Source organism: Dermacentor silvarum, chromosome 2 (genome assembly GCF_013339745.2).
Source record: "Dermacentor silvarum isolate Dsil-2018 chromosome 2, BIME_Dsil_1.4, whole genome shotgun sequence".
Taxonomy (NCBI): Eukaryota; Metazoa; Arthropoda; class Arachnida; order Ixodida; family Ixodidae; genus Dermacentor; species Dermacentor silvarum.
The window spans coordinates 215,317,122-215,336,426 of record NC_051155.1 but is presented as its reverse complement, the minus strand read 5'-3'; the positions used below and the strand labels follow the sequence as shown (position 1 = coordinate 215,336,426).

The following is a 19,305-nucleotide window of genomic DNA, read 5'->3' as shown; positions in this document are numbered from 1 at the left end:
CGTCGCTTTAACTATTTAAGTGCATACATGCATGCCAATGCGCGATGATCCATGCTGAGTTTGCTTTCAGCTATATTTGAAGTAATATTTACGAAGATCAGCCGTAAAGTCAGAACAGCTCTGTTTTCGTCCATAGCAGTAACCACGGCAGTCGGGCAAAATAATGTACACGGCCTCTCTCTGCCACAACGTTCTAAGAGATGTAAACATGTACTAGAGCAAACGCATTCGTTTCGACAGCGCTCAAACCAGTGATACTCATTCAGCCGTAAACGAAACGTGGTTAAAGGGCACAGTGCACGCGGGCGTGCTGTGTTTAGGTTGGGCTGGGGAACTTGTAGAGCGTCAGAGGTGTAGATAACTGGAATCGTTCAGGTGGCGTTACATGCTTTTTGCAGCCAGCATGCTGGTGCCTTGTGTGCTTGCGCTTTCACGTCCAGAGTGCCAACACGTTTCAACGAAGGTTTACTCATTCACTCTTGCTGGGCGAATCAGCGCATCTTACAGCGATTAGGTTTCATTGTTAGCGGACTGCTCACAATTTACATAATCTATTCAACGTCTCTTCCGCAAACAAACCATAAGACAGCGGATATTGCTGGTCATACAGGGATCAAATATTGGTTATTCGAATAATCACCGGGGCCATAGGAAAAGCACAAAAATATTGCTGTGTTTACTGTGGCGTAAATTACTGTGTATAAATTTGTTTTGCGGTCGGACTGTCTGTCTGTATTTCGCGCTTTTGACGAGTAAATTTCCTATATATGGTGGAGAAAGCAATAATGGAGAAATAGGGGGAGAGAAATCACTGGGTTGACACGTTAGGCTATTTATAACCTACTATCGCTAGCTTTTATTATTGAGGAGGTGTAGAACGCGGGTTTTCTGTAATTGGTTATGTGCAATTTTGTGTGAAAATCGTCAGATGAGGTCGTCAACTGTTTGATGTTCTAGTTTCCAGATGGTAGGTTGTATGCTGAAACTACACTGCTGACGCCATTTTTTGTTAAAAAGGCAATAAAAGCGTCATGTTAGATTGGATGCAAGCCCTGTTTCTCGCTTTCGAGCGGATCTTTGCCCAAGTGTATAATGGCAAGTGGCTTTCCAGACGTTTAGCTCGCGATTTTGATATATTGCGTTTCTCAATGGTATACGAACATAAGAGCAGTTTTAAGTCTCTGAGAATCTCCATGAAATGCCGCACTGTGATCGGCACTGGTCTATGCACTATCGACGAACGTCGACACGATGCCGAGATCACGGGCACTGGAAGTGATGACGCATACAAAACAACCTGAACCTCTTAACACCTGCTAATTATTAGGCACGTCGGGTCACTATGTCTTGCTCTGATATTCCTTCACTGATGTCGGGGTCATCCCCACTGCGGGGCCAAAATTCGGATGGTACAAGCAAATAAATTTAGTTATGACTAAAAACAACAGAAATTATGAATGAAAGAAACTTGATTCTTTTCTTTCCTCGATCGAAAACACAATTTAGTGCGCCATATCGATGGGCGCATATTGATTGAACGGGTCGAATGCTTTGGGCATTTTGTTGGTTTTTTTTTTTTTGTGTGTGTGCCGGTGGATTTTTCGTGATGACTTACTCTTTCGAAAGACTTGCTATAACATACCCAGGCTGTGGCCACTATACTTTCTTCCCTATTTAATTGAGAAGTGTATCTAATCGATCAACAGTGGGATCTATTTGAGAGGGAGCTTTCAATACCCCTTTCGTCTTTTTGTCGAACAAAAAGCTCTTAAATTGTATGGAACTCTTTCAGCGAATATGTTTTCGCACGGGGATGCTTTCTGTTTCGATTCGTTTGTCATAGTACCGACACAAATGCCTCAAAGTCTGATACTTGTAAATCTGTAATAAATGGCCATGCATGGAGCAACGTACGACGCGTCACAGTTACGATACGGCATGGAAACTTTAGGTTCTTCAAAGCGAGTGTATGTGCTTTGAATGAGCACATAGGCTTCTTTTTCTCGCAGTAACATTGTGGATGACAATCTGTTTTATCAGTTTGTAAAAAATTAAATCAAGGGATCAGCTTCGTCCTAAGCTGCAATAATTGCTTACACGCATTTCATGTAATGTTGCCTGTCTCATACAGTTCGCAAACAGTACTTAGTACCCTCGTGTTACGTAACGCAGAGCCGCGTAAGAACAGACGCTGTATAGTTCCCGTTTGCAGCGCCCGCATGCCTACGATTGCGCGAAATATAGAAAGCTGCAGATTTATGCGGTGCAATATAATGTGGCTCAGAAGTCGACCAAATGAAATCGGTTTTTATTTTCCAGTAAAATAAACACTGAATGGTCATATTGGGGCTAAAAGTTAGTCAAGTAGCTTGACTGTGGCCCCAAACAACCTCACAAGGCAGTAGCATGGAACTATTTACAAAACGCAATTCATGGAAACGCTAAGACAGTCTACATACACACACGCAAAATACATTCTAATAGGTCACATTGTATACTGACAAATATCATTATGTCAAAAATGGTAACGTTCAAATATCGCGGCTGAGTAAAGTATGAATGCTTACTTAAGTCTTTTGTCTCTCAAGCAAAACAAAACAAAAAATCAGGAGTCAACGGTATAATTGATAATTCACAACAAAGGCGCAGGATAATACGTGTTTCTTAAAACACAACGTGACGTAAATGCAGTGAAAAAAAAAAGAAAAGAAATGATGCATGGTGAAGCGTTGTCGTTGTAGTAATGGTGCGAAGAAGAGCCAGGTAGACGCAGGTCATTCATTTTCCTCACCCGCTTTAGGTAACTGACCACGTGAACCAACGAGGCATCCCTATGTTTCTTTAATGAAAATTTTTTGCGTACCTAACTCGTCTTGTTCTTTAAGGCAGTCAATCAGCACCAAAAACACGTCCGCACAGCTGAGCACTGAAGGATGCATTGATATATGGGCCTAACACTAAAATACCCCCCCCCCCCCCCACACACACACACACGCACATACACAGACAGACACGCGCGCGTACTGTTGACAGTTGCACCACGCAGGAAGCGGAAGATTTGGCAGGTACACGCACGATTCGTCACGGACAAGGGATGGACTTGCGTGCAAATGGCTCCCCCGGTCTTAGATTTCGCGCTGTGCCTAATGTATCTGCAGTTTCCGCACTCGCCTCTCGTCGAACGTTTTGACGGCCATCACAGGCGAACGAGCGAGCATTGTCAGCGCATCAACGCGGCTGCCCCCGCCCCGCCGAAGCGCATTGTTCGAGAAAAAAAGCGGCCCGTATTCCTTTCTTTTTTTCCCTTCCGTTCCGCAAGAAAGCTAGCTCGCCCCGAAAGAAAGTGCCCGCCACACGAGGCCGTGCAAGTGCGGAAAAAAAAAAAAAAAAATGTTACGCCGTCGGGAGAGCCGTGGGCAACGCCGTTGCAGCGCGGCGGTGGCGCCAGGGGTCAGACGATAACAAGACAAGCAGAGCGAGCGGGACACCACTTCGTCGTCGACCCGGCAGGTTGCAGCGGCGAAACGAAGGTTGGCGGGGGTTCGAAAAGCGTCAACTTATTTCGCCGCGCAGAACAAAGGCGGCCGCCGCCGCGAGGCACGTGTCAATCATCGGCTGCGACCACGCGGGAAACAAGGCCGCCGCCGCCTGAGCCGGCGAAAAAGAAAGCAAGCGAAGCCAGCGAGGCTCGGGGCCGAACCAGTTCGCCTCTTGCTCGCCGGCGGCGGCAGCGGCTCCCGGAACAGCGCTTTCTCGGAACGGCGATCGCCGGCGCGCAGTTCCTGAGCGCCAGCCAGCAACGGCGGCGGCATTGCCTTCATCTTGCGGCCGGCAATGCGGTCGGAGATGCGCACGTGGCGCCACCTTGTGCCAGCGTCTGCAATCAGTGGTGGCGGGGGACCCCCAAGTTACAGCGCTAGGGTTCGCTCAGGCCACAGGCGTTTGGTCCGAGAGCAGCACACTGCGGAACTGAAAGAATGAGAGTGCGGGGTCATTTGCCGGCAGCGGAAAGGAGGCGGAGGAGCCGGGTGTACGGTTGTGGCTTCCGCCGTGTTGGCGTGCTTAGAATTCGTTGTCTGGTTGACGAGAAAACTATGGAGGACGGTTGAGCTAGGCTCGGTGGAATCAAGTCAGGAGAAGAGCTGCTCACTCGCGTCGCGGGAGTGATCGGAAATTAGCCCCGTATGGCATGCAGAACAGAGTAATCAACTCGCTATTTGGGTCGGTAGAGATATCGCAGCTGATCGATGAAATTTTAGCTTGCGAGGGACTCGGTGAATGGAACAAAGGAATCAGTCGCTGCTAGTAGAGCAGGGTTAAAATCTGAAGAGCTCAGTCCGTGAGCGTGGTTACTTTCACGTATAAGTTGTGATCGAGTAGACGGAAAGCGGGCTGTGAGCTGAGAATCGGACTAAGCGTTGAATGCTAAGGTTTGTTGGTAGCCGACGCCAACCGTGCACCGCAGACAGAGACCTGGCGCCTTCAACACTTACCTACTCATCTCCTACAGCACTATCGCTTAACTCGCCGGACCAGGCCTACCACCCCCACACAAGACACTCACTCGCGGAGAGGCGCTGGCCTGACGAAGACTTCGGACTAATACTTATCCCCATCTTAGGGCCTACATCATTCCATCCATCCAACTCTATACTCATATAGATGTCCCACAGATGTCCTCATTCTGATGAGTACGCCTACTTATATCACACAGTGTGGGCATGCGTACCAAACCTTCTGCCCATTCTATGGGAAGCAGCGCTGACCGACTATAACAGCGGGCATTTGCTGCTGCAGGGCTTGTGGACTAAGGATAAGGAGCCTTCCTACCGGCGAATGAACAAGCTCGACCAGCTGCAACGCTCGTTTTCTTTTCAACGAATGTTTTGTACTTTTACTGCTACTACTACTACTGCTACTATTTCGTAGGCGAGTAATTTCTTCCTGTAACTAGAGCACAGCGTTCGAGATAACTAGGAATGCCGTATGTACCTCATACGATCTCTTATGTGTGAATATGACTACTACCCCATATCATAAGATCAATTCTTGCCGTGGCGGGATATCTTCAAAAGCACAGAAGGTTTGAAAAGTTGAAAGTTTTGTTCTGAATGAGGCACCTTAAGACACTAGCTTATCAGAGAAGGCGCGAGTTCATAAAAAGCCACAAAGATAGCTTGACTTCGGTATTCGACATGTACCTGGGTAGAGAACACAGGCACGGGAACAAACTCCGGAATGAGTGTGTCATCCAGATAGCGAATTGGTGGATATATACTCCTGGCTATTACGGTTTAGCTTCACAGCGAAGCAGCTCTTAAAAACTAAGAACAAGCTGCTAGAGCATCAGTCGATACAGAGCACCACATCTTCACCAACCGCTCTCCATTTTCACTTCTCAGGCTGCCGCATGAAACAGAAATAGCTTAGTTTGGTGTGAGAAAATCAGCAGGTTCTGCTCAGCAAAACTGGCTAAACACTGTCATTGTGCTTTGGCGATGTCTCAACTCACGTGCTTGCTCAAAAACTTTACCTTATAACACGTTTCCTTGCGTACACAAACTACTCACATTCGCCACTTGTTCGCTACTCTGTAAGCTTCCATCTGAAGAGAACTAAGGACAGGAGATATAATGATCAGGACCAGACTTACATACGAGACATTCGCTACAGTGTAGTGACTCCCTCAGCTTACGAAGAACGTGCCGACCTAAAATCAAAACCGAACCGGCAAAGTCGACTGAAGAGATGAGTGTGTTGACACAACGTGGGACTCGTTGACACGCCTATGGGACTACCTCTTGACTGAATTTTTACGTTACGCGCAGCTTATGGCGAGATAGGGAGCTAGATAGAAAGAAAAAAAATATGATATAGAAAACGGTCGCACCCTGACCCGCCAGAAGGCCGAATGACAGCGAAGCATTAATCACGTCGTCAACAATGGCGGCCCCTCTCACAGTGTTATGACACACGCAGGGGCACACGCTCTCAGCTGAAAGGCAAACCTTATACCAAAAGGGACTATACTGGAATCACTCGGGCAAAAGCAAAACCGCGATCTCGTAGACTAGGAGACGAAAAACCTATATATAGAAAAAAAGTAGAGGAGAGAGAGTTACAGTAGAGCAGAGAGATGAGGTCTCTCTCTACTTCTTCTTCTTTCTCTTTTTTTTTCACTGCGAAATCTGTCGCCAGCCTCCAAATATTTCGGCCCAGGAGCACCGAACCGCAGAGTTAGTAGGTCCAGGGCCGCGCGCAGTCCCCTCCGAAACACGCCCCGTTAAAGTAGAGGGCATTGAAATCGCTCGTTTGCGTGCGTCTGCGTACTTTTCAGTTTATCAAGGGTGGCGCTTTTGAAAATAGAGAAAGCAACATGGGGATACAGGAGCAGAAAAAAAATATAAAAAGACAAGAGGGTAGGAAAAAGAAAAGCGAACGTTTTTTCGCGCCCGATTGTTATTACGCAGGTCTAGAATGAAGCCAGTGGAAAGAAGGTAGCACTCGGACGGCAGGCTTGCGTGTGCACAATGGTGCCGCTGGGTGCACGAAAAAATACAAAACAAAAAGAGAATCAAAGGGAAGAGAAAGAAAGCCCGGCGTGTCACGGGGCATGGCAATCTTGAGGCCGCCATATTGCGCCGTTGAGAGCAGAGATTGAACACTGCCGGCCGTCATTGGCGCAGATGAGGCGTGCTGCCTGGCGGCCGAACGCTTCTATATTCAAACCACCGGCGCCAGCCCTCCTCTCCCCACCATGTGTGCATTACTGTACGGGTGTCTGTCTTAGCCAAGCGCAAACTATGCATTTCTCCCTCACACTCCTCCTTGTCTTTCTTTGCTGTTTGACTACTGGCGCTATGCTTTCTGATAGTTCTTTATTGTACGCACACTATAACGATCTATCACTCGTCCGTACGCCTCCATCACAGTGCGTACACAAACTCGGGCACGATTCGCACAGTCTACGCCTCTCGACCCAAGCCGCAGCTCGGCAGTGACGCCGTGAAAAGGACCCGAGCACCACCTTCTGGCGCTCACGCCTGGAAGATTTCGCGCCGCCGAAGTCATGCATTCTACACCAGAGAGAGAGAGAGGAGCGATCGGCGAGCGTTCTGTACACACACTGTGTGTTTGTGCGCGCGTGCTCGGTGAGATGAAAGAAAGGAGGTGGTGCGAAATGGGGATTCGAGTCGAGGAGGGAGGAGACTGGGAGGGCCTGAGCGCGCCCAGCCTTTCTTGCTCGCTTCGAGATAAAAAAGGGACCAGAGAGAAATTTATGAAAGCGGAAGCGGCCAGCTATAGCAGAGCGCTCGGAAGGAAGGAAGGAAGCGAGAGGATATCGAGCGCATCCGAGTCGAGCACCGACAACTCCTCGCGTTCTCGTATATATTCTTCGGGACGCGACAAGAGGCCGCGATGAATCCGCATTGTGGCCGTGTTTGCGCGCCTGTTGAGTTCTTGCTCTCGCCGCCTTTTACTGCGTGCTCTGTAGCCGCGGTCGCCGCGTGATGGATTGATTGTCTTTGCAGGGGTTGCGCGTCGCGCCGCCTCCGACAATGAGAAAGGGGGGCGACCGACCGACAAAAGAAGAGAGAAAGGGCGCGCTGAACGCAGGATAAACGCGCGGACATATATAGAGGAAGCCGCCGCGTCGCACAGAAGCAGCATACGCGCGCACGCGCGCGCGTTTTGTGTATCACTATGACGGTGTCTGTATGTGCGTGTGTGCGGACGTGTACAAGCTCTTGGATCGGACGCAGCGGCGGCTGCGAAAAGATGCTGCCTCCGCGGGGGAGCATGTCCACAGAAGCCGCTCGTACATACGTGTCGCTACCATTTGAAGGTGCCGAAGGTGACAAAAACGGGGAGCGGGCAAATAGAGAAACACATACACCGAAAAGAGGAGAAAGATCGCTGCAGAAAAGACGCACCCATGGAAGGAGAGAAGAGAGTAAGTACGCGGCGGTGGTGTGAAAAGGGAAGAAGCGAAACGGGGGGCTAGCTCCTCGTTGCTCGCTTTCTTCACGGCGCGGCTAAACTTTTCAGCGCATAAATAAATAGCGCGTTTGGTGCCCCTCGAGGCCCCGGACCGATTCGCACCGACGGCGCAGGAATACTGCAACACCTTCCCTTCTTCTTTGCGGGCCCCCATTCAGGCTTGCCTTTTTTCCTCCTTCATAGTAAGTCTTCTCCCCTCCACCACCAACACATTTTAACTTGAATATGGCGTCGTCACCTCTCTTGTAAGGCACCCTTGGTCGCGTCACTATTTGCTTGAACCTCGGAGGCACTGGCCGCTGGCCCTTAGCACGTTGGCCCGGGGGCACTCCTGCGCTGCATTAGGCTCCCGGCGAGGCTTTTTGCGGCGCCATAGCATCGCGGGGCGAACGATTCCGCCGCCGCCGTAGATTCCGTCGCATATACGGGAACGTTGATTGTTCCTTTTGCTCGTCTTTGCTTCCTTATTTTTATCTAGGGAGGCTCCTCTGTGGTTCGCTACATTTGGCGCGCCGGGCTCTTTGGCACTTCGAGCTCATTGTAGCGTTCGTTCCCCCCTACTCCGCGCGATTCCCCAGAATGGAGTCACCTTCCGTGGCGGCGGCGTGTCGTCCATCATTCGACCCGGGGCTCCCGAAAGGCAAAGCGCCGCGTCCTGCTCGTTCTCTCTGTGCGCGCGCCTTGGCATGTGGACATGCGCATGCGTCGGCGCCGCTCACCGTTCCCCCCCTCCACCCAATTCTGTTACCCCTCCTTTTTATCCGCCCTTGCTTGCCGGAACGCATGCGTGTCCGCAGCACTACGCCAAGGTGTTTTGAGCCCGGAAAGAATAGAAAGCTGGCGTTATGAAAGAGGCGGACGGTCCGGGGCCCCACTGCGGTTTAGGGCTTGCAAGTCGCTGCGGCTTGTTGTCGGGGTGTAATGCAGCGTGTTCAACTTTGTCAGCAGCCAAGGGCTTCGGGCCTTCTACTCGGCGCCTCTTTAGCGGGGCTCCGTCGCTTTGCCCTTTGCGGGCAATAGCCGTACAGGAAGAGTGGGGGTGAGCCCGGCACCAGGTCCTTGTTTGGCGGGTGGGGGACGGGGGCCAGTGCGCCCCTGATATGGCAGCTGCCTGAAGACCGTAGAGAAAGGGGCCCTTTTGAAAGCGGTGGGCTTGAGAGCTCGGCCGCCCGTTTTGGAGCAGTATACTGCTTCCAACTCAACCAGAACGGGGGCAGTTCTTTCTTGCCGCGGTATGCCTTGCGTAAGTGCTTTCCTGCGCATAGAGGCTTTTCTACAGCTTCGGCGTGCGTTTGGATCTATGAAGCAGAGACGCGCTCGTTAGTCACTCACTGTGTTGGTTAAAGTGAAATCAAAGGTAGCACAGCGCGCTCTCTGGTCATTCATGCAAGTTGACCTTGTTTTTGAATATAAACGCTAGGAGCGTTAGGCGAATATTGCTCACTCAACTTACCGTAAACAAGAAGACAGACTCTCCGACAAAAGTTCTTCAACGCTGTTTACGCGTCGAATCATCCAGAGCCAGGGGGCGCAGCGATGTCATTGACGTCACCGAACAATGACGCCATGTGCATTCTCCAGTCACCACTTCGTCCTGCGATCGATTTTGGTACCACCTCAACTGTTCCGAAAAGTTACCTATTCTTGAGAAGGTATGCGACGATAATGAAGTTAAAACTGGAACGTCATCCTTGGTTGTGCGGTAAACGATGCTTAAGTCATGGGAACAGTATGTTTGGACGTGCCTGGTGTTTGGTGTGGTGTACCTATGGCTTTCTTCAATGATCCTAGTATAAGGGGCAGTGATCGAAACAGAAAATGTTTCTTCGCCTTGCGTCCACACGTCCAACCACGCATATTTTGTGTGCTCATCTCGGAAGTTATAAAGCCAACAACAAACTTCAGTTGCCTCTTTTTTGGCGAACACCGCAGGAAGGTCCACTTTGAGGCTGGAGTCTATAGCTTGTATCCAGAAGACACATGTAAAAGTTTTATTCAATTCATACGCCGGAACTTCGTTTTGATGTCATTCACTGCAGCTAAACGACGCTTGACAAAACACATTTATATCTACGAGTGTTCCCAAAAGAGGAACTCGGATGTGTCAGCGACTGCCATCACGTATACGGGCTAAGTGGTCGAGCGGCATGCAAGACCCCCGAAATACCTGCTTACAAATTTTCTCCCCGTGCACTCTCGACAAAAGAAAGAAAGAAAAGGCGACGGTGCGCGTAACGGTCACTTATCCATTACAGTGTTAAGCCGTTCGCACCAGCGCTCCGGGCCGACGGGAGCGCATAAGCGGACCCTATTGCTATAGCTCCCGTTAGCGCGCGTCCTCGGTATACGCAGCAGGAGCAGCCGGCAGTTGTTTTCACCCTCGGTGGCGACCGAGCGTCCGGACCGTCGCGGGGCGCGGATGCGACGTGGCGTGCGCGCATCGTCCGCCCGGGTCACCCGCACTGGCGAGGCAGGGAGGGGGGAAGCTGTAATTCAGCACTAAACAGCTGTTGGGCTGACAGTTTCCCCGCCGCCGTGAATGGTGGTGTGCCGTCGCTCGTCCGCCGTGGCTCTTCTCTCGTCCGTTCTAGTTGCCACCGCGCCGCTCGATGGTACACGCTCGCCGTTCGGCTCTCTCCCCTTTCTGTCGAGTTCCCCGCTGCTGCCACGTACTGCTCTCGTTGGAGAAGCCGTGAAAAATTCTTCTGTTCGGCAGTATGCGGTATACATGCGGTAGTAGTAAATGTGAGTGTGCGCGCGTCCGTATGCGAGAAGGGAGCGGGAGCATAGCTTCCCTGCGTTCAACTGGCGGCGATGTATCGGGAGCGTGAAAACGGAGAACGGAGGGTGTCGGTCCGGAGGGGTGTAGAGGTAGGGGGGGGGGGGGGGGGTGGAAGTTGCCGGGGCGGCGGCCCCTTTTCAGGAGCGAACGGCATGGCCGTGTGTGACATGCCGCCTCAGCGGGACAGTAGTGCGCGACAGCAAAGCTTGCGCGCGCTCCTCTGCCGCGGCCACATGTTCCTCGCGGCAGCGGTGCATGCAAAGGCGCCGGCGGCGACGACAGCTTTTGCCTTCAGTGGCCAAACGCCGGCGGGGGATCGAGAACGGCGCGGCGCTTTGGCTCTGCGAGGCCGCCGCCGCCGCCCCGCTATACACCGCTGCTCTGCAGGGCTGTGCCCCTGCGGTGGCGGTTTCTGTGCCCGTCACAGCAGGATGTGACACCCTACTCTTTTTTTTGCGCGGAACTTGCTTTCGCTGCTCTTTGCCTTTCTGTCCGCGCTCGTTGTTGGGACATATATGACCAATAGGTCGACGTTGTCATACTAATGCGCTGCGCCTTTACCGGTTGTCCAGGCGAGGTATGCGTACGCAGGCCCTCGCGTCTCGCCGGGAGGCGAGTTGCGGTTCATTGGCCGTTTCTAAAGTGATTAGGCCCGATCGCTGCAGGTAGCCTGAGAGTCAGTATAGAAGCGAGACACTCTACTCTTGTCAATGTTCGCATGGATAATGTGAGTGCGTGCTTATTCTTAAAGTTAGCGTAGGACGTTTACGATCTGCAGTTCAACAACTATATTGTAGCGTGTTTACAAAGAAGTTTTGCTCAGTCTCTGACTTCACTTGTGGATCTCGTCAGCACAGGGTCCGAGACCATGTTACAGTGCATGCCTTTTGTAACGGGATATTGTATACGATTTTGTTGCAAATCTATCCATTTGCACGCTTCGTCAGTGGTCCGAGCGACGCCCTGCTTATATTATCATTAGGATTGACCCGTCGTTTGCAGTGGATGATCAGAAAGGAATTGAATCGAGTGGTATGAATCCTTATACTATATCGGCTCGGCTGCTCATGTTTTCTTGCAAGGATAGATGGTGTGCGGATATGTGCTGACGTTGCCTTTGTTTTCCTCTGCTTGCAGGAGCGGCCGGGCGGCACGCCCCTGGCCATGCTGGCGGCTCAGTGCAACAAGCTGGCCAGTAAGAGCCCTCCGCCGCTGGCGGACGCGGCTGTGGGCAAGGGCTTCCACCCCTGGAAGAAGGCCGCGCCGCAGGGCAACAGCTCCTCTACGCCTCCGCCGCAACAGCAAACCTCGTCGTCGTCCGGACTCGGACAGCAGCACCCGAGGCTGGCGCACTCGGGATCTCCTTACCAACACAACCACCAGAGGACGCCAGGTACGAAGCTAGCTGGCAGTCTTACGTTGTCGTCCAGTGAGAACGAATAAACAACGTGTTGATTATTCATTATCATTATCAAGGCGTTGCTGATTAGGAATGAACAACATTTTAACAGGCAAAGCCCTCTGCAAAGCTGTGACGTTTTAATTAGTCTGCGTAATGCTAATTTTATTGCGCGGACATTTTTTGAGCACTCAGTGTTGAAATTTCCTGGTATTACAAGCACAGGGGCACTTTACACTGCTTCCACCATTGCTTGTGTAAACAGTGGCAAGTGGTGCACGATGCCACTTCATCCCGTACTCTGTCGATCAACAGGAAACATCGTGGCCTGTCACTTGGGCCGAGAACTGCTGTTCTTTGTAGCATGCTAGCAGCCACCATTGTTTGCCGACAGTGGAATTAGAGAAAAAGTATCATGAACAATATGACGGAGTGACTGCGTATAGCAACCACGCAGGCGTTGGAAGTCTCGCTTACACGTCGTGCGTCACACGCAGGCTCAGCGGTGTCGAGTGGCTCTGTGACGACGGTGACCACGACACCGTGCAGCTACCCGTCCGAGTCGCTGTTCTACCCGGGCGTCTCTGCGGCCGCCACGACAGGAGTGCCCTCGGCCGGCGCGGCTAGCGACTCCCTCCTGGCCAAGGTGGAACCCCTGGGCCGCATGTATTCCCACGCGTACTGCGACAACTGGCCGTACGCGGCGGCGGCGCACATCAAGCCCGAGACGGCGAACGCGTTCAACTCGTCTCCCTGGTGGGAGGTGGGCGCCGGCGGCTCGTGGCTGGATGCCACGGGCCACTCGCAGCTGCCCAACGCGTACGCGGCCGCGGCCGCCGCCAGCTCCGACTACGGTCTCGGATCGGGCCTGGCCGGCAGCCCGCTGCTCGGCTCCTCCCCGCTGCTGCAGGACACGTACAAGTCGATGCTTCCTGGCCAGGGTGCCCCCGGCGTCGCGTCGCCGTTCTCGCTGGCGCAGCCGGCGCTGCCGCAGGTCGCCGCCTCCTCTCCGCGGTCACAGCGGAGGTGAGTGACGCGCTCGTGCCTTCGTGTTTTTTTTGTCATTCGTCCTTTCGTTTAAGGCACCAGGGCTAAGTGCTGGGCAAATTGGTATATGATCAACTAAGACGAAGACCAGCGAAAGAAACGCATACGCTAGAAACAAGGAGTACAAGGGCGATTGATGGTACACGCGTGACGGGACAGCATGCGTATGCGTTCTGTGTCACCAGTATTCGTGCTGTGTACTCTGTGTTTCTCGTGTATATGCGCTTATTTCGCTGGTCTTCGTCTTAGTTCACTTAAGGCGTCCCCCGCAGGTCTCCTTAGTGCGAGGCACATTGCTTACTCTTCACACGATGCCTCCTGTACATTCGCGTGCACTGCAGTATACTTCAGAGTAGTGGCTAGCCGGGCTTGTTGGTACGAGCAGATACTTCAGCAAACAGCACAAAAAACGGGACACAGAAAAGGCGCACACGACACAGGCGCTGTACAGTATACCTGTTGCAGCTTTTAGAGGATCCTCGACTGCTAAATTTATTTTTCAGCTGTATATATTTTGTGTGGGACAGGCCAAGGTGAAACTTCGGCGCTGTCTATCTATGGGCCGTGATTAAAGATTTCGCTTATCATCAGTGATAAAATGCCCATATTACGAGGATGTAGAGGAAAACTTCGCGCATTGTCCAAGTACCTCCACAATTTGGTTGGTTTTTCGCGATGTTTTTCCTGAACACGCCCTTATTTGACATGCTCGTTAAACATTTGGCCTTGCAACAGCCCTCGTTGAGCAAACCAAACCACCATTATCGTGAAAGTATAGCTCTAATGTAGGCGCCCGTTCAGAAAGCACGTGCTCTCGCTCGCTTTTGAGAGCGCCCCTGTAAATGTTACGCAGACCGTGGCTATATATATCGCTCACGTTTCGACTACGCTCGCAGGTACACGGGCCGGGCGACCTGCGACTGCCCCAACTGCCAAGAGGCCGAGCGGCTCGGACCCGCCGGGGCCCACCTGCGCAAGAAGAACATCCACTCGTGCCACATCCCGGGCTGCGGCAAGGTGTACGGCAAGACGTCGCACCTCAAGGCGCACCTGCGCTGGCACACAGGCGAGCGACCTTTCGTCTGCAACTGGCTCTTCTGCGGCAAGCGGTTCACGCGGTCCGACGAGCTGCAGCGCCACCTGCGCACGCACACGGGCGAGAAGCGCTTCGCCTGCCCCGTCTGCAACAAGCGCTTCATGCGCTCCGACCACCTCAGCAAGCACGTCAAGACGCACAACGGCGGCGGATCGTCGGGCGACAAGAAGGGCTCCTCCTCGGGATCCTGCTCGGACTCTGACAACTCTCAGAGCGAGGCCCCCCACCCGATGGGGGGAGGAGGAGGGGGCCTGCCGCCCTCACAGCTGGGCTCGGCGGGCCTGTCCCAGGGCCTGGCCCTGGGCCCGCCGCCTCCGCCGCACGTGCCCCTCGGCGTGCTGGGCGCGCACGTCGCCCAGCACCCGGCCGACGCGCACCGACACAAGTAGAGGGCACAAGACTCGCCGCTCGTGCCGCGAGACGGCGCTGCTGCTGTTTCACTCGTGGTGCCCACATAGCGATTGCCCGCTTTACTCCGCAGTCGAAGAGGCCAAAAAGGCCGCTCAGTCCGACAAATGCGTCGTCAGCACTCGGCTGACTACCTGCTTCTGTATAAAAGGTTTATTTAATGAAGATGCTAGGAGTCAACTCCGCGAGAGCCCCAGCGGATTAGGCTAGTATATACCATGACAAGGGGCAGGAGTAGTCGCTAAGAAGGAAGACCCGTTTATTTTAAATTGAGGTGCCTACATGTCAGTTCACAAAGGGTACCGCAAGGGTTTTAGGAGTGCCGCAGAAGATGATGCGAAGACGGATTGACTAGTGGCTACCGTTCCTGAAAGTGTTGCTAAATTTTCGCTGAGAACCCTACGCAGCGACCTCGTCAGCTGTCCTCTACCCGAGGCTCAAAGCGGTACACTGGCGCTCGAGTGAAACAGCAGAACGCGCTCGTCTCCGGTGCGGCGTGGTGCGTCGCGTCCTCGTCACCGAATATACTACAGCTGGTGTAGTGAGTGACCGGTCGGCGGCAATGGCGGTGACAGCGCGTCCTGGTGCGCCCTGGGGTGCGTCGGCGCTTGTACGAAGGGCCTGTCGGTGGCTGCAGTACTCCGGAGAACCATCCGTGCCGTGCTCTGGAGAGGGAGGGCGAAGGGCCGACGGACCTGTGCGACGGTGCAACGGGCGCCCTATATCGCCCCGCGGATGTTGTGTGCGCTGTGTGCGGGCAGCTTTCTTCCCGGTTCGCGTCTGCGCGCTGGTGGCTTGAACTATGCGCCTTGGCTATCGGTGAAGAAGAAGGGAGCTCTCAAAACTGTAAGACTTGGAAAGGGGCATCGATCATGTGGCGTTGTTTGCAATGCCAATGCCGGCCTTGCTAGTGAGCGTGCTGAGATAATAAGTGCTTACACCTCCGCTTAACACTGATTGGCATTTAATTTTCGTAAGACATGGTTTGTGAAGCCTGGATAGTTAATAAAATACTGGCTGGACCAACCAGTTATTTCATGGAAGCTTTAAAACTTGCGCTAGTTGGCCTAGCTGTGGCATTATTAGACCAAATTAGCTTTCTTGCTGCGATTAATATTCACTTGCCTGGTTTTATATTTAGCGAGTCGCTTCGCTATCGGTGCATTTCAATATAAACGTAGAATATTTTCTTGTTCACTAACTGGAAGCGTCTTGCTTGAAAACAAGCCCTCGAATTTAACATTGAAGAAAATGTTTGAACGGTATATATTTGTCAAAATTCAAAAGCTGTACGGCAATATCAGGCGCTAACACTTACGCCATGTGCGACGAATAATGTTCTTTGGAGACTCTCTAGAGAAGCCGATTTAGGCGATTAGCGGTAACTTGTTTTGGATGGAGCTCTGGAAAGAACGGTTTTCACAGTTGGCTTGTGATCAAGTTTTGGGAGTGACTATAGCCTCGTGACGCGCTCCAAGTCCACCACGCGTGTGACGCCCCTATCACCAAGCCGCGAATGATGAAGAGCCGTAGCAGAAGAGAGGAAAGCATCGTTTGCCATACGTCGCCTTCCTGTCAAGCCGACTCCGTGTGTGCCTCGTGACTTTCGAACTGCCGGCAGCACTGTGCATCAACGTGATGGAAACTACTTCGTGGTGTGTGATTGTGTGTGTGTCTGCGCGCGAAATAGATGTATTTCATTTTTTTTTCTTCTTTTTTCGGCGATGACGCGACAGCGCTCGTCTCTTTAATGGTGTGTGCGCGCGAAAATCGCTCAGCTAGAAGGTCTTAAATCGCGCGAATTTTACGCGCGGGGACCCGAGTTTTCTTGTGCTATTAGAAAAAAAAAAGATATTGTCGTCGAGCTTTATATTGTGTACCACAGTGCGAGTCTTTCTTCGATGAAGAGACTATGAGACCTTAAAAAAGAGTTCTGCCACGGGTTTTCAGTGATCTAGGACGTTGTACATAGTGACTCAACAAAGGAAAGAACTCTGTGCAATTGTAAATTTTTCGCCCACTTTTTTTAAAAAGTTGTCTCTCAACGTGTTCTCATGTGTGTCTGCGTGTGCGTCGTGAACGCTAGTAAAGAAAAAAAAAATGTTCCGGAGATTCGAACTATAGTGAACGTTCTCTCTATTGAGATGGAGCGTAATTTTTGAAGTGAACTCTAGAGGGATTCGTAGCAGAGATGCCAAGAGAACGGCAGTACACATGGCCTGACGATGACGTCGTCGTTCACGTGGTACCTTGGTACCGCATGCTGTTGCGGCGGAAGGCAGGGCTGAACAGAAGCCGCGAAATTAAGGTAATGCAACTGAATACGTATTTGTGTCGCAAGATTGAACGAACTGTCATGGAGCATGAAAAAAAAGGTTAATTTTCATCTTTCTTGCATGTACTGTGCCATGGACTATCCAATTGAATACATCCAAATTTGTATAGTTGTATGGAAAGATCTATGTCATTATTGCAGCTAACGATGGAATGTGACACCCATACCTGCTATCCCGAGTGTGATCATTAGAAAAAGAAAAAGGCAAGTGTGCCAAACAGCGTTTATATCTGTTCAGGAATCCAACTGGGCATCAGCAAATAATTCATTTTCAACATGGCGCACAACCGCTTTAAGTAAGACTGCAGGCAATGGAACCTTAGTAAATAACCTCATGCTTCTTGTGGCCTATAGCACCGAAGTCTTCAAAGTTACACTTGCGAGCATTGTGGTATCGCCGATACACGCCTCACAGGACAGTGTCAGGTTGCGAGTGTGTTGAGCTTCTTCACGGCTCACAGGGTCTGTGAACGTTTGTGCTACATCTTGGGTGAAACTATGACGTTTACGCAACAGAGCGTGCGATGTGCTTCATTTTGCAGAGGACGCTATTTATGAATGTATTCTCGTAAGAGTTGGCACGAAATTGTGTTTGTACGCGTATTGAGCGTCTCGAAATCCAGGTTTGGAGAAAAGGTGCCTCGAACGCGAAGAAAGAAAGGGAGAGCGGATTCGTGAATGAGCGTGTGCGAACGTTCTCGTGAGAAAAGCATAAATAAATAAGCAGATTTAAAAAACTTCAGCTCTGAACTGCTTCCGTCGTACCACAGCTTTGCATCGCGACGGCCGTGCAAAAATGGCCGGACCCGGTTAGTCACTTGTGCAAGCGTTGACTTGACTTTGGAAAGTGGTGCCATCCGAACGTTGCCGCGGAGAGTGTAACAAATGTGTAACTTCCTTGACCGTGTGTGTCGTTGTCGTTGTGACTCCGTATACCGATTGGAGTAATTAAGAGCACAAAAATCTTCGCATGCGCTCGGCTCTAATGATCGTTTAGACGTTTTTTGAGTTATTCTTGCTTTCAGTATTTTTTCGACTGTAATTCCTGACGGTGACAATTCCATTGCTATTGACAAACGAATAAAAAGAAAGGCAAATGCTGACGAGCATGTTCCTACAGAATTGTGAGTCTTGTGGTCATTTTCCCTATATGTTGTGTATCAAGCTCGGATTCCTTGTGCGTTTGTTCTTTTCCTTGGCGAAGAGCACGAGAATATTGACGTCATCCTATTGCCGCGTATAATTGAAGATGGTGAAAGAGTTTGCATGTGAAAGGTACGTATACGGCAATATCCTGCAACTGATGACACACCACCAGCCCTCAGATGCACGCCTTGGTGGACCTCGTGAGAACTACGCTATACAAAGCACAGAAAGACGAAGAAACACGGCACACAAGCATCCACGTAAATCTTTCGTGTGTGCCTTGTAATACTCAGCGCAGGTTTCACGACGTCGTGCCAACTATAGCCGCGTTCTACGCTCCTGTAAGCCTTTATGGACGCAGGTGCCTGAACTCTTGTTCAACCCCTTTGGTGACCCAAAATTGTTTTGGATGGCCCTAAAAGCAGAAGTACCACGTTGGTTTATAGTTTGAATGCGATTGTGCACATTCTGAAACCTCGAGCGTTTATTGCTCGCGGCCCAGTAACTCATCATGCACCAGCAGTTTGTCAACTGGGTGCATCTAAATATATGTTGAGAACAGGTGGTCTGAAACTTCGCTTGTGTCCCAGATTGCCTTCCTCAACTTATGATACCTGCACATGATGCTATTAGTGACGATATCATAACCCGCGGTCGTAACGATGCTGATTAGGGGCATCTAGACTTTTGAGTCATCCCCGCTCCTGTGCCACCACCACCGCCACAACCGACCATCATACTAATGAACGTATACTAATACCGAGAGCAAAGGGAAAAATTTTACACTTGCAAAATAATATCTTTCACCCTCAAACAGCATCGATAAAATAATCAAAGCAAATCAAGAATTTACAAGTATGCGATGTGTTGTGATTATGTCCTGTGCGGTCCGATCCCCTGCGACGCAACTGTGATACTGACAACAGAGACGCTTGGGCAATTTGTATTAATCATATCTTGAATACAGACCAGAAAGAGAGCGAAGAGAAAAGAAGGAACGGGAGACGCGCTTGACCGCCACAAAAGGCGCTCGCTGAAAATAATTCGACGACGAACGTTTTTGTGAATACGGGCCCAGAATCGCACACCAA

General features: G+C 51.3%; 1 protein-coding gene across 4 annotated transcripts in view; it reads left to right on the top strand.

The window, feature by feature from the left end:
- LOC119442589 (transcription factor Sp9) overlaps nt 1–18,190 on the top strand; it is a 151,874-nt gene extending 133,684 nt beyond the window's left edge. For all 4 annotated transcript variants that reach the window (XM_049662248.1, XM_037707515.2, XM_037707514.2 and 1 more), the window contains 3 exons: nt 11,921–12,176; nt 12,680–13,208; nt 14,126–18,190. In XM_049662248.1, the coding sequence (XP_049518205.1) occupies nt 11,921–12,176; nt 12,680–13,208; nt 14,126–14,714 (1,374 nt within the window). In that variant the 3' untranslated portion in view covers nt 14,715–18,190. The remainder of the gene's footprint in view (nt 1–11,920; nt 12,177–12,679; nt 13,209–14,125) is intronic.
- The last annotated feature ends 1,115 nt before the right edge of the window (nt 18,191–19,305 follow it).